General features: G+C 39.2%; 1 protein-coding gene across 1 annotated transcript in view; it reads right to left on the bottom strand.

Moving 5' to 3' along the window:
* The window catches only part of nxph1 (neurexophilin 1), a 56,481-nt gene extending 42,826 nt beyond the window's left edge, over window positions 1-13,655 (bottom strand). The window contains exon 1 of the mRNA XM_056398644.1: window positions 13,215-13,655. Within this exon, the coding sequence (XP_056254619.1) occupies window positions 13,215-13,268 (54 nt within the window). The 5' untranslated portion in view covers window positions 13,269-13,655. The remainder of the gene's footprint in view (window positions 1-13,214) is intronic.
* Window positions 13,656-14,484: the final 829 nt, after the last annotated feature.

Genomic DNA, 14,484 nt, shown 5'->3' with positions numbered 1-14,484 from the left:
CAACTGTATGGTCATTTTAGAGGCTGCAGTTTGTGGTGCTGCTGAATTGTTTTGCGTTTTTTCGTCGACCCTAATAACGTTAGGCAGAAACTAAAGAAAGAATGGTATGTTATATTAAGTATTATTATAGTTTCTGAAAGAGATTGAAAGCTCTGGAAAAAGTTATTAAAATTAAGATTTTTTTTTCAATCCACAGCTTTATTCCCTTGATAAGTTTGATTATAATCAAGTCTGTGATAACTAAAGGACAAAAATCTTGGTTATTTATCTGGTTCTGATGGAGTTATGAACTAATGGAGTTTCAACTGCATTCCTGTCCTGTACTGCAGTATAAGCCATTACACTGAGAAAACACTGATAAATAAACCAAACAGGCTTTATGTTAGCAGGCAAACAGATACATGACATCAGTGTCTGTGCTGCTTTAAAGGTGATGCTGACAGAACATTAACTCTCTTAGGAAATGTAACTCCCTCCCCTTTCTGTCTGCTCCATCACCTCCCACAACTTGAATCACTCCTCTACAGCACAGATCTGAATTCAGTCTGTTTTAACAGTAAACAGTAAACAGGAAAATGCATGTGAGGATGTTTTCACTGTATATTTGAACAATGTGCTGCATAGAATTAATTTCCTCTGTCTCACGTAGAAAAACATGAATTGATGGCACTGAAATGATAAGAGTTAAAAAAAAAAAAAGATGTAAAAAGTGGCAAACAATAAGGAGGAGTACATCTGATTCCCAGGAAGTAAGGGAGTATTTGAAGTCGAGGGTCAGCTAGATAAGACGAGTTATTCATGTGAATCTGAGGAGAGTGTGGAGAATAGAAAGTCAGAGAGAGCACAATAACCAGACAAGGAGAAAGAGAGAGGCGGTAAATGAGAAAAAGAGATAAGGGAGGAATTAAAGGTCTCTTCCTACTCCTTCTTCTCATCTTTCGCCACTGCACCACCTCTCCAAAGGATGACTCTCATCCCACTGACACATGATTGACAACTGTCAGATGCAGACACACTCGCCTCTGAAAATCATAATGGCCCAAATCGTCAGGGCTGCAGTAAGCGATGAAGCCCTGTCATTTAGCAAATAGGTGAACTGAAAAGGATCGGTCTATTCAACACATGATAATTTAGGTCTAAAAGTTTATGTAGATATTTTCAAACCAGTGACATCAATTTCAAAATGAACAGTGGTCAGGCTAAGGAAGGCTGTTGTTTTTAATTACATTTATGAAGCATTTAAAGCTGCACTAATATTTCTTCTGTTCAGTTACTATGCATAATGAGAAACATGCTACTCATAGTGATGAGCCCTTATGTGAGCTAATTCAGCAGTTGCATTCAGCTCTATGGAACGCCACCAAAAAGCAGACAAATAGAGCTAGCGGCTAGCTGGTAAACATAGTTGCATAAATTTTTCACAGGACTAATGGACCAAAACAAAGCAAAAGGATTGTAATATGTAGATATTGTGTTTTCAGTTTGTTCCGCTGACCAAAGTGGCCAGAAAATCAATTAATTCAGCTTTTTTATATTGTATACACAAGCCATTTACACCACAATGACCTCATAATTGCACTGATACCAGAACATCCTTATCACAAGTGAAGCACTCATTTACAGACTTGGAGACTGGAAAACGTCTGCGGCACGCTTTCCTGAGCACCATGCATTAAAGGCACAGAGAGAGGGCTGGACTGACAGACATGGTTGAACTTTCTGGATATGTTGACAGTCAAAGCAACGGTCATCACTGAACGTTGCTTGTGTTGATTAAAATGTCACAGACAGTAGATCACATCAGTTGTAGTTTTTTAATGTTAATTGTGTAAGAGTTCCACCAAAATCTTAGTCTGATGTTTAATGTGCTCTCTCCAACCCGCTAACTGTATTCTGCTACTGCAGCACAGGAGAGCCCCAGATAACCTTTTTACATACATATAGTTTCTGTATTGGTTTAATTGAACTTGTGGTGTTGCATGTTGTATAGCATTTTATATTCCATATTTAGTTTTACTGAATTGTGGCCAGACACAGGGGGATGAGGATGCGGAGTGTAGGAAAAGAGGCTGCTCGATCGGTATGTTCTGCTGCAGGAACACAGGCCGACAGAGCGAGGATTCGGCCAGGACGGGGTACCAGACAAACCACTGCGGGACGAGCCAGACAGAAGAGAAAAGAGTTGCTTCATCGCCCAGTATATGATAAATAAAGCGTCAGTAGCAGATGGGGATCCAGCGGAGCTGCAGGGCCAAAGCAGAGGAGCTGAAGGCATCAGGACCCCCTTCATCACAATGCTAATCTGAATCTTAAGTACTCCCTTTTCTTTTAACTGATTAATCCCCACTGTGACATTGGACTTTTAACATCCCCATTTTAAAGATATTTAATGCGAACGTCTTGTCACATCCTTTTTGTTATCTAATCTCATTTGTTTTATTGTGGTGGTTTAACAGTTTTAAATAAATCATTTAAACTGTTTATGGTGCTTTGGGTCCTTCTTAACAGTGGATACTCATTTCTAGTATTTAAATAGGAAACTCACACTCTTATGACACTTACTTGTGTTTAAGGAGATTTGATAAGGTGTATGTATAAAATTTTATCGTGAGAACATTTTTATAGGGGTTAAAATGCTACAAATAAAACGTGTACTTTCTATTGTACTATTTGTATGTTCATCACAAAAAAAATTAAGAATTACTCAGAGCATTTCAGCAGTTTTCCTAGGCTAGGCACATCATTTATATATATATATATTTATTTTTTTTCTTAAGTATCTCAAATGTTTCCTTCATGCTGACAGCTCTCTACCTTTCCTCTCATCTATGAGCAGTGAAGGAGAGAATGAGGCTGGAATATCAGGGTGGTTGTCAGTTTGCTGTTAAACCTAACTGACTTTATCATTTGTTCCTCTTCAAAAGTGTTGACAATTTGCAGCCTGCTTCTTCTCAGCTGCATTATATATCAGCTTGTTTGCTTGGAGTGACAGCGACAGCACAAACAGCCCTCCTGACAGACATGTGGGAGTTCACGACAAATTGGAGTACTGTACTCATAAAGCAGCCTGCGTATAAAAGTCACTCATGCTCACCTCCCACCTTTTCCCTCTTTCCTTTTCCTGTTCTGTTCTACATCTCTCACTCTTCTTCTGCCTTTGGACTAAGAAGCAAATGAAACACAGGTGTCAGAGAGATTGCTGCTTTGAATATTCAATGTCAAGATTTTGCTGTGCTCTGATCTGAAGATTGCAGGAGAACAGATACAAACAACCCATAACCATCTCCATCAGCTTGCAAATATTCTTCTTGCAGTTTTTATAACAGCACCCCAAAGTGACTAAATTTCCATTACCCACTCTGAATAACTGGGATGTGACTTTTTATGTGATGTAGTGCAAGAAATTGCGATTAAGAAAAATATGTTTAAAAGTTTTGTTTCAGACAGACATATTTAGTGTGAGAGATGTCTATGCAAGTAGTTATGACCCATAGTGACCTCTAGTGGCTGTATTAATTATGAGGGGAGCAAGAGAGAAAGTCAGGTGACAAAGTCCACATTAGGAGGATATATGGCTGGATAAACAAAACACAGGACTTTTCACAACCTCAACCACATATTTATCATTATGACCATGATGACAAAAGTCCTCAAAGTTACAGGAAGTGCTTATTTTTAGCGAAACCATGATCTTTGCCGAACCTAACCAAACCATGACCTACATCCCTGACAGCCTATTTATTATTAGTACCATGATGGCACAGACAATGTAAGCTATGGCACTATGGTACACTATGTGTCATATCCAAGGGTAGGTCAAAGTTTCCAAAATGATCATTTAGGTTGGGGAACCTCTTGGGTGACCAGAGGCCTGATTTCCCCTTAACTCCATCTGTCAGGTACTTTCCCTAAGGCTGTCCGCACTCCCCACAGCTCCACAAATCAAATCATTATGAGGTGTCATGTTAAATTAGGTTTAATGATGGGGAAAATAAATAAAAATAAATAAATAAAATGCATTTATTTAATTTATTAAAAATAAATTACATTTATTAAAAATAAATATAAATGAAAATAAATTGAAATAATAAACTAAATAAATGTATTTAATTTATTAAAAATATATGTTGTTGGATTAACTTGCTTGCAAGAAAAATGGTTTGCTGGATGTCTGGATGGCCGGATTCTTGCAGCCTCTCCTGAAATCCTGTGTCTGACCAACAGCATCGGAAAAACACTGACTTTTAATGTGAGATTGCTTTATTCACTGTTTTTACCTTTAATTACTAGTTTTTTTTGGAGAGAAGACCTCCTGAATGATGAATACTGAAGGAGGCCAACCAGAAAAGTGCATTTTACTTTACTTTGTAAATGGAATGCAGTTTGTTACCATTTTCCCCTTTAAATAAAAAATGATACAGCCTCATACAGCCTGTGATGATGGACAACCTCAGCTGACGCAGCTCATACATGTCATTTGGAAAGCAAATAAGAACCATAGTAGTCTACTTTGGGGAACCAGAGACCTGTACTATGAAGCAAGCTCAATATACCCAGGATAACTTTTAGTTATCTGGGTTAACCGAAGCTAACATTGACTGTCCTGATAACCTGTACCACGAAGCTGGTTATCAACTAGCTCAGTTAAGGGTTTACCTATCTGGTTACGAGCACATTCATATGAAACGCAGATTTGTTAATTATAAGCAACATCGTCAGAACCATGAATAAAGTACTTAATATGATATGATCACATCCAAAAGTGACATTCAACAAGGTGAAATGTAAATATATGAACATATGACTATAATAAAAAAAATATTATTTCTATGTCTAAATATAATTTCTATTAAAGTCTGACTAAGGATATATTGTAATTGAGAACATTAATTATTATTGAGTTTTTGCTGAGTATTTTTGTTCTTTTGTCTGATGAACAAACTATTATGAACATGAGATGCAGTTAAAAAAAAGTTAAAGTTAGCGTCAGACTGTTTCTGCTGCAGAGAAGAATGTACTTACTGAAATTACTGAATTTATAATCATGGAAATATATATAAAAGTATAATATATAATAAAAGACACCAGCAGTTTAGTTTTTATTTCCTGTTATCATAACAGAATCCCCTCATGTTATTCTGAGCTGCAGTGATGAAGAAGAGATCGACACTGTCAGGAATCCTGTCAGAGCAAAGAATCTGTGTTCAGTTCAAATGCAGCTATGATAGCTATGATATATTTATTTATTTTGATAAACTCTCCTTGCATTTTTGAAAAGCTTTGTTTTAAAACAAGAGTGATGGAAAGGCTCAAACAGGAAAACTATTCCACTGATTTAAGTTTGATTTGATTTGATTTGATATTGACCTAGAGGTTCTCTGTGAGTTAATGTGTTCACTAAACTTAAAAGTGAATAGTGTGTGAATAGTAAATAGTGAATTAATAGACATCATTTTATGTGTTTTTAAAGGCTCATCACCATGTGTCATTAGGGTAAGAGAGGGAAGTTTAGTTTTTATTTATATAAAGATACTGGCTGGAAAAAACTTACTCAAAACAAATTCAGTATTTTTTTGCTAAAAATCTTATAAATAACTTTTCTCAGGGATTTGATCAATTCTATGATGGAAAATCTACTGAAATAGCACTCAGAGCTTTTGAAAAAACTCTCCAGTGAGCCTGAGAGAATTCCTTCAGAGCTCTTTAGACAGGGTAGGTTGGGTACATTGCAGGTTTTACACTGTTGAGTGAAATCTTTCCACATTCACTGTAATGATTTCTCTGCTTCAAAAATAGTTCAATACTGTCAACCAATAGATGGATTTAAACCCTGGTTTCGAGAGCTCACAAGTATGCATCACTCATTGATTTTTTTTAAGTCATCCATGCATGTCTCTGAAGCAGGGCAACAGCGTGCGCATGGCCAGTCACTGTAACATAACAGGATGGAAAGATCTAAAGGAGTAGATAACAGACATGTGTGGTACTTCCCGTCAGTGAGGGCTGTGACTGCTGGACTGTGCAGCAGACACGAGCTGCGATGGGAGATCCATCACTGCCGACAGAGCACAGGAAAGCATCGCAGTGCTCACCCCCACCTCCTCTTCATCTCCATTTCCACTATTTTCACCTCCTCCTCCTCTTCCATGAGGAGTGCAGACTCTGAGCCTGCTCTGTTACACTAGTCAGTCAAGCCCATCATAGAAAGCAAGTCAATCCATCACTAAACCACTCCAAATCCACTGCCTGCATCACCATTGTATCTAATCAGAGTAGAGACAGTTAGCTGTACACCATGGTTAATAACTATATTCAGCCTGAACAACCGGAGTTCAAACATTTACTTATCTCCTCAGTCTATAGATATTATTGGTCATGTACTGCAAAAAACTGTCATTAGCCATCTCAACCTTTTAGACATATTTTTCTTCAAATTGGAGAATTCCAGGAAAGAAGTTTATTTCTGGGAATTTATCATACCTTGAAATAAAAACAAATAACATAAATAAATGTCCAAGAAAAACAAAATATCAGGTTTATTTTGAGGCTTTTTTTCCAATATGGTGAAAAAAAGCCAGTAATACATATTTTGTACAAATCAATTTCATTTTTAATAAACAAATCACACTAAAAGTTATATAACCATAAGAACTGTATTTTATAATGTCAATTTTCAATGTCTAGTGCCACACAATGACAATGTCTATGAGGAGTGATCACTGTTTCCCACTTGAAATTTGATAAAGGTTCCTAATTCAATGAACATCACATATTATTTCAAAATGACTTCCATACTTCACTATAATTTCAAATTCCCCATAACATCTTTGTATCCAAATCATGGTTTATGATATCACCTAACTGGAGAAAATATTAGAACTCTGCCACACAGTATAGGTTTAAATAAACAGCTATAGAACAGTTATGTCCTGTGTGTGTGGGATCAGGGTATCATGTTTGTTGCCCTTTTTCCTTCCTTATCCAAATCAAAGCTCCACTGTTGTCATATTGAGAGTGTCATATGTTTTTTTTTTCAACATTATTTTTATTGAGAGTATTAATTAACAGATTTGTGAAAATGATGCACTTTGTGGGTGGGTTTGTGACTGGGATTCCACTGAGGGATCACATCCTTTTCATAACACTACTGAAGCCAGACAGGGAGGCTGCAGTGAATGAGGTGCGGGAATAGCGTTAACCCAACCAGTGAAGCTCCTCTTATAAAGGAAAAAAAAGGACTCAGACTTACAACTTAAATTTGATCAGGTATATAAAAAGTGTCTAGAGGCATTGTGGTGTTTTGTTTGAGAAAATGATCATGTAACTGCACCACCCGTCATTTGCATCTGGCTGAGTAACATAGTAGCATACATGCTTGATTGCACTCTGATAAATCTAATAGAGGCAAAAATGCCTACAGAATTTAGGTCATGGTTAAACAAGACTGAAAACTGTAGAGAAGCTGCCAAAATGTCAGCGACAGAAAAGAGTGAGATAAGATGTGGAGAAGGTTTTATGTAGCATCATTGCAGAGGAGTTAGTGAGGGCAAGCCAGATTCTGATCCAGCCAAATGTGTCCAATGGGCCCAGTCACCAGTGAGCCATTTCTATTACACACTCATTCACACATTAGTTAATAATGCTGTTCATTTGGACTGACCAGCTCACTGTTAACACAACAGTAAAAATCTGTAGAAATCCTTTTAGCTCTATTTAGTCTTCACCAACTTAGCTTTCAAAAGCATTTGGTATGTTAACCAGCTTTTCACTAAAAGTCTGTTATTTGATTCTGGGCAGGTAATGGACAGTTTTGAACTGTTGTGGCTGCAAATGAGAAGAATGAGTGGGACTGAACTAAACAGTGGAGCTGCAGGTCGTAAAATCACACCAATGATCTGAATAATACTGACAAGTGACTGTGACAATGACAATGATGATGTAAAAACATTTTAAATGCTCAATGCTCAGTTTCAAAAATTTAAGAATATATGGTGGATACAGGGGCCTGAAAATCGTGCCATCAAAAAGACTGTTGAATCATCTCGTGAATGCAGCTGTCAGGGTGAGTACTGGAGAGGTATTGCTCTATCACTTCAGCTGTGACGAGCCAAGCTAGCGACAGACTCTAGAGTCACAGAGGTACCTGGAGATGTAAAATAGGGTAGACTACGTTATCTAGTCACTTTCTGCCTTTAGAGACATTTCTCTCCCTGGGCTACTTCAAAGTGCCACATGTGTCACCATAAAAGTATGGCTCTATGAGGAGAGAGAATCGAGGGGTGTGAAACTTCCCTTACAATGAAACCTGGGTCTCAAGCGGGGCTTCAACACCCTTCAATGATCAGTTCCAGCTTTGACCTCTGAACTGTGAATGCCATTAAAAAGCAGCAATAGAGGAGAGAATAGAGGCTGTGGTCATTAATCACGCCTACCACCTCAAACATACCATCCACACACACACACACACACACACACACACACACACACACACACACACACACACACACACACACACACACAGAGCTGCTGAGTGTTTATTATGGGAATATTTAAGGGAGATTCCTTAAACATTTAACACCATCAAAGATCCAAATCCATGGGCAATTTCCCTCATTCACCACCCGCTGGACTCTAGACAGCACAGGTGCTATTACCATTGACTTTATGGCCAAATACCAAGGTCAAGTGTTGTTTTGGCTGTTTGTGGGAATATGTAGCTGCTTGAGGAGGCTGAGCTCAGATCAGAAAGCCAAGCACTCACAGGCAGGTTCACAGAGGTAACAGTTCACACAGTGTAAAGCCCTAGAACAAGAATAAGTCACCTTGACATGTCAATTCCAATGTCATGCACCTTAGTCTTACTGCCAAGATGCACAGTGGCACACTGATTAGAGGTGAAAGGTCAGCTTCACACAAGCAGCCTCAGTTTCAATTATAGATAGATTTCAGACTTTTCCATATTTTTTCTTCCCCAACAAAACATACATGCTTTGTGGCAATTAAGCAATTATTAAGACTGGAGAAAAAACTGCGCAAGTTGATTACAAATTGATTAATCCTTTCAGTCATTTTTCATGCGAAAAAGTCCAAACATTCTGGTTCCAGCTTCTCAGGTGTGAGGATTTGCTGCTGTTTATTATGTTAAATCATTGTAAACTGAATTTCTTGACATTTTAGTAACTAAATATTTACCAGAATATACTTCCAAGCATAGTGGATGTTAAGGGTTGATACCAACATTTACATTTGAAAGTTAAAGATAAATAAATGAATTCATTAATAATAAAAAAAAACATATCGCAATAATTCAGCCAATAGATTTTTTCTGAATACATAACATACACATGATCACTTTTTATATGAATGTTTATATAAATCCCCTCAATTTGTTTATTAAAGATTTAAAAAATAATGCAAAACAACCCAAGGACTTGTGGAATACTCCCAAGACCTCCTAAACCCCTCCAGGATCCCTCGAATTTGAAGAACTCATAGAACCACCTGAATGAACCCTAAAACACTCTTAACATTGCATGAAACCTGCTAAAGGTCTCTGGAACCTCCTTAAAAACACCTGAAACCTCCTTAAGAACAAGACAAACCCCTTCGAGCACCATCCTGACGGATGACTAAAAACCCGCTGAGGCCCCCTGGAGGCCCTCAAGCCTGCCTGAATTTGGGCTTGTCACCACCGTGAGAGGCAGTTTCACTGAGCGAACACTGGTAAATGTAACAGAGCTGGGTAACTGGGCTGAGCTGAGGCCACTGAGATGGCGGTGGGGGAATTGCAGTGTTGTTCTCCAAGACTGAACTCTCAGCCCTTTTGTACTCGCTCTCTCCAGCAGCCGGGCTTGAATAGCTCTAAAGTGACACCTCCATGCTGCTTTAAAAGCTAAGTAGCACAAAGGTTGAACAAGGAACTGAGAGACATGTTCACTTAGTCGACATCTGGGCTGAAAAAAACATAACACTCCACACTCTCCATGGCTCCCACTTGATGGCCACACAATGCACTTGTCTTTGTGTGTGTGAGTGTATGTGTGTGTGTGTGTTCAGTCGCGCAGCATGTGGGCATTTGCACAAATGCATTTGCTATATAATTGATTAATACTGGCCCGCGCTTGATTTCAGCTTCAAAATGCTCATTGAAAACATATTGCTTTTTATTCTTATGAGCTAATTTAGAGGTCTGTGGACTGAAGAGGGGGTGTGGTGAGATGGGGGTCAGAGAGTGGGGGGTTCACACTGTGTGAACTGTGCTGTAGTGATCTCAGTGGGACTTTCTTTCCTCCCCACCGTGCAGACTGCTTGACACTGCAGGCCCCATTTGCGCTGTTTGATAATAACACTTTAATGTGGCTGCTATGACTGTTGCCAGTGCAACCATTGCATCTGTTTCTCCCAGGGGAGACAGGAGGTAGAAGAGTTGGGGGGTGGTAGTGGTGGCGGGAGCCAGCAACCAGCAGAGAGCTCACTGCCTTATTTCACATAATGCTGCACCCAGGCCCAAGCGACTGATTTTATATCTATGACAATATGAAATCTAATGAATCCTCTAAAGAAAAAGTGTCATTACAGCAGCAACTGATAATACAACATTTTTTAGAAAAATACTGTTAGAGCTGTGTTAAATTTGTATAGGATAAACAATGTTAAAATAAATATAGAACATCAATAAAAACAAAAATAACATTTTAAACAGCACCACTGTTTATGCTAATAAATTAGACACATTTTCAGTTAAAGCTCAAACAGCTGTTTTTTAATTTCAGCACTGAAATATGGTTCTTCTGTCACAATATTATCAAAACCACGACTTCTTATCTAACTTGTTCATTAATTAGGGGAATATGGGGAAACAGCAATATGGCATGATACATACAAAATTACACGAAAACGCTTAAATACAGTTTGATCACAGCTCACAGTATTATAAAGATGTGTAGAGAAAAGTATTTAACAATGAGGCGAAATGAACGCAACAACTTTTAACATTTAATCCATATGAACTGCTCTGGATTAAATGTATAGAAATTCCATTAAAATAATGTATGAATACAAATTATGATAATCCCACGTGGACTTCTTTTGTCCAGGAACAATAAGCTAATTGAAGTTGATTAAATAGTGGACCCGTAGGTAATGGTCCCGCTCAGCCTCATGTACTGTAGCAGTCTACCTGAGCTGTACGGTTATCGGGGTCAAGGCGCGGCTCTCAGACAAGAGGCTTAAGCAGAGACAGGAGCCTTTAACACGAAATAAAACCATCAAAGTTCAGCTCTAATCCCCGCTGCTGTGGACTGATTATTAACGGGCTGCACAATAAACTCGGTTTACGCTGGGCGGGATGGCACCGAGCGTTCAACTCTACAACACGGCGAACAGGATTTACTGGGAGAGCCGACTGGATTTTTTTATCCCCAGTGCGCTGCATCCATTTCAAAAACACACATTTCTCTCGAGAGTAGGAATTTTACAATAAATTCCCGCTTGTATTTAACGTCTATAAATTTCTTCACCCTTCAGAATTTAATTCGGAAAGACAGCACAGGGAAATCAGGGGAAATATTTCAGGGAGAAGAAGAGAGGCCAGAAAAATTTGGACTCCACAGGCACAAAATGTGACAAGAAGAGAATCGTGTCAAAACAGACAATACAACTTCGGCTTTAGTTTTCAATTTTTTCAAAGTCCTATTTAAAATGTACTCTTCCATTTTAAATATATTATCAGCTTCTTATTAGTCCCGTCATGGCTCATAAAACAAATTGGTTCTTTGGATATTTAAAAGGAAAAGAGTGTTTAAATACTTTCAGCACCTTGGAGAGTTCCACATCCACCGTGTGTGTTAGCTTTCAGATAAAGGAAGACACACACATTTACACACTAAACCCAGTGCGGATAGAAAAGGTTTACACATATTTATAGTATGGGGAAAATACATTGAGATTATTGAATTGGATAGCCTATTGTAAAGCGTGTGTAATACATTTTTCATCAAAGCTTAGGCTATATTTATTTTCATATGTAACATACTTCAAATTTTAAAGTGATAACACCTGTTGACAGATAGCTGCAGTCCATTAGCTGAGATTCCTAACAATTATAAATAGAATATTAGAATATCTAAGCTGTGTATATGAAGAATTAAATAAAATAAAGCAATGCAGTAACTGATCTGCGAGGTGGATGTTTAATTACAGAAAATGGAGGATTTAGACGTTCTCTGATTCAGGCCTCTTATTTCATCTCATCTGTCGATTTAAAAAAGTGGAATGAAAATTTAAAAAGCTGACAAGAATCATTGTCCTTTTTTTTCTTTTTTTTCTGTTGGTTTATGTCGGAAACTGAGAGCGTAAAGTAAAACTGCTTTTTCGTTGTGTCAAAATAAGGCGCAGTGAACCATCACCTGCCTGTTCCAGTTTAAAAACTATATTTTTAAACTACCTAAACTGAAGTGTGTATGAATCAACATCTGCTCGGCTACATGAATGAAATAAAGTTCATTATGGTTAATATACTCGCGGATCGTAGCTGTTATTTTCCTGGCTGATTCATGTTAAACAACCTGAACTACACTGAAAAAAGCACATTTACCAGGACTTATATTTCTTCGACATGACGTGCCTGGATCCCTGCCTAACCTGCTGTAGAGCGTGTGCTCTGACAGTGCAGGCAGCTTGGCTGTCGACTTGGAGTTTTGGTTTGTTAGGGCGCCCCCGTGAGACCATTTCACTGCACGTGCCGCTTAAATATCGCCGTTTTAGGCACTTGATTTCTTTAGTATTCAAACAACAACCCCTAAATATTGTGAAAGATTTTATCTTTATGACAGGAAGCATTTTGGCCCTTCCCCCGTGCGTGACAGCATAATTTCTTCAGTAATGGTAAGTAACTATATTTTACGCACAGTGGGGTTGCGCATAGGAGAAAGCTCACCTGCTGCAGGTTTCACTGTCGAACAATTACGAAAAACGTGTAGATAAAGTTTGAATTCTTCCTTTACACACTTGACCGTTCAGCCACTGTGCCACCACCCGGTGAAATAGCCACACAGCCGTGGTGTAAATGGGTCTGGAATACTGGTGAACCTAGTAAAGTACTCTCACTGTGAGTACATAATAACGTTTAAGGTTTTCAGGATTTCTATCCAAACAGTATGAAGTGGAGAAAAGTTCAACTAGAAAAAAAGACTGAGCGGGAGAATCAAACTCACCAGGCAAAGCACAGGCGTCAGGAGGAACACGGCGCACCAACACGTCACCTGCATCCTCCCGGAACTCAAACTTCCACTAATTTCCCTCGGCTGGTAGTTGCAGTTTTGCGGACCATAAATCCACCTGGTATCTACCTCACAGCACGGCCAAGCCCCTCAGCAGTCCAGGCAAAAAGAACACGATGCACCCCATGACCGCAGAACAAAGCTGATAGTTGGAGACAGGGGGACAGGACGGAGGCTGCTGCTGCTGCTCCGGGTGGGGGTGGTGTTAAGGGGGCGTGGGGGCAACAAAGCGGTTACTTGAGAGTTAATCCAGGTAGAGAGAACTGCAGGGTCATAGCTGTGGGTAGGTTCAAGTCCCGATTGTCTGATAGCTGGCGCACGCAGCGGTCGTAGCGCTCCGATCTGAAGGGAACGGCGGGGCTTTCCGCTTTATAACGAGCGCCTACAACTCAACCAGGGAGACTCTCGCTCTAGGGGGGGAGGGACGAGAAGTGTGTGTGTGTGTGTGTGTGTGTGTGTGTGTGTGTGTGCGTGCGTGCGTGCGTGCGTGCGCGTGTGTGTGTGAAAAAAGGCAGGAAAAGGCGAATAAAACGGGTGGAGATTGTTAGAGGATGCAGAAAGCAAATTTTCTCTCTCTCTCTTTCTCCCCTTTTTTCTTAAACAGACCCACGTGAAGAAACGGCGTTTCACCTTGGCTGCTGCTTGGTTCTTGTGCGGTTTATGAAGATGAATGAGCTTACATTCAAACCCCCAAGTACCAACCTCCTCCATCCAGCCCCAAATCAGAAACAAATCTGAGCAGATACAGCACATGAGGTCATTCCAATATATTCATCATCACTGTCAGCTATCAACTGTGTTGCTGTCTACATGGGAAATGCTGTATGGATAATTGTTAATAGCCAATAACAATGAAAATCCCTAATCTTTGCTGAACATCCATTAATGTGCCATGTCATTTTCATGCAAACATGCCAACACCTGGAGAGACACTTCCGTTCAACTTAAACTGCCATCAACTATAATACAGTTGATGGCATTTACTCTGCATTCATTCAATGTAGTTACCGTCTTTAGTTCTGCATTTGCACAAGGAATTCACAGGATTCAACACATGTACATACTGGACAAAACTGGAAAGACAAGACCTGGAGCATGTATAGCTACTTGCATGTCATTTGTGCACAAGAGCAAAGGTAATGTCATGTAAATAAGTTATTCAGAAGAGCGGAACAGCTCCAGCATTTTGAAACGGAAACCTACA

The sequence above is a fragment of the Seriola aureovittata genome, chromosome 16 (assembly GCF_021018895.1).
Source record: "Seriola aureovittata isolate HTS-2021-v1 ecotype China chromosome 16, ASM2101889v1, whole genome shotgun sequence".
NCBI lineage: Eukaryota > Metazoa > Chordata > Actinopteri > Carangiformes > Carangidae > Seriola > Seriola aureovittata.
This window is presented reverse-complemented; position numbering and strand designations above follow the sequence as displayed.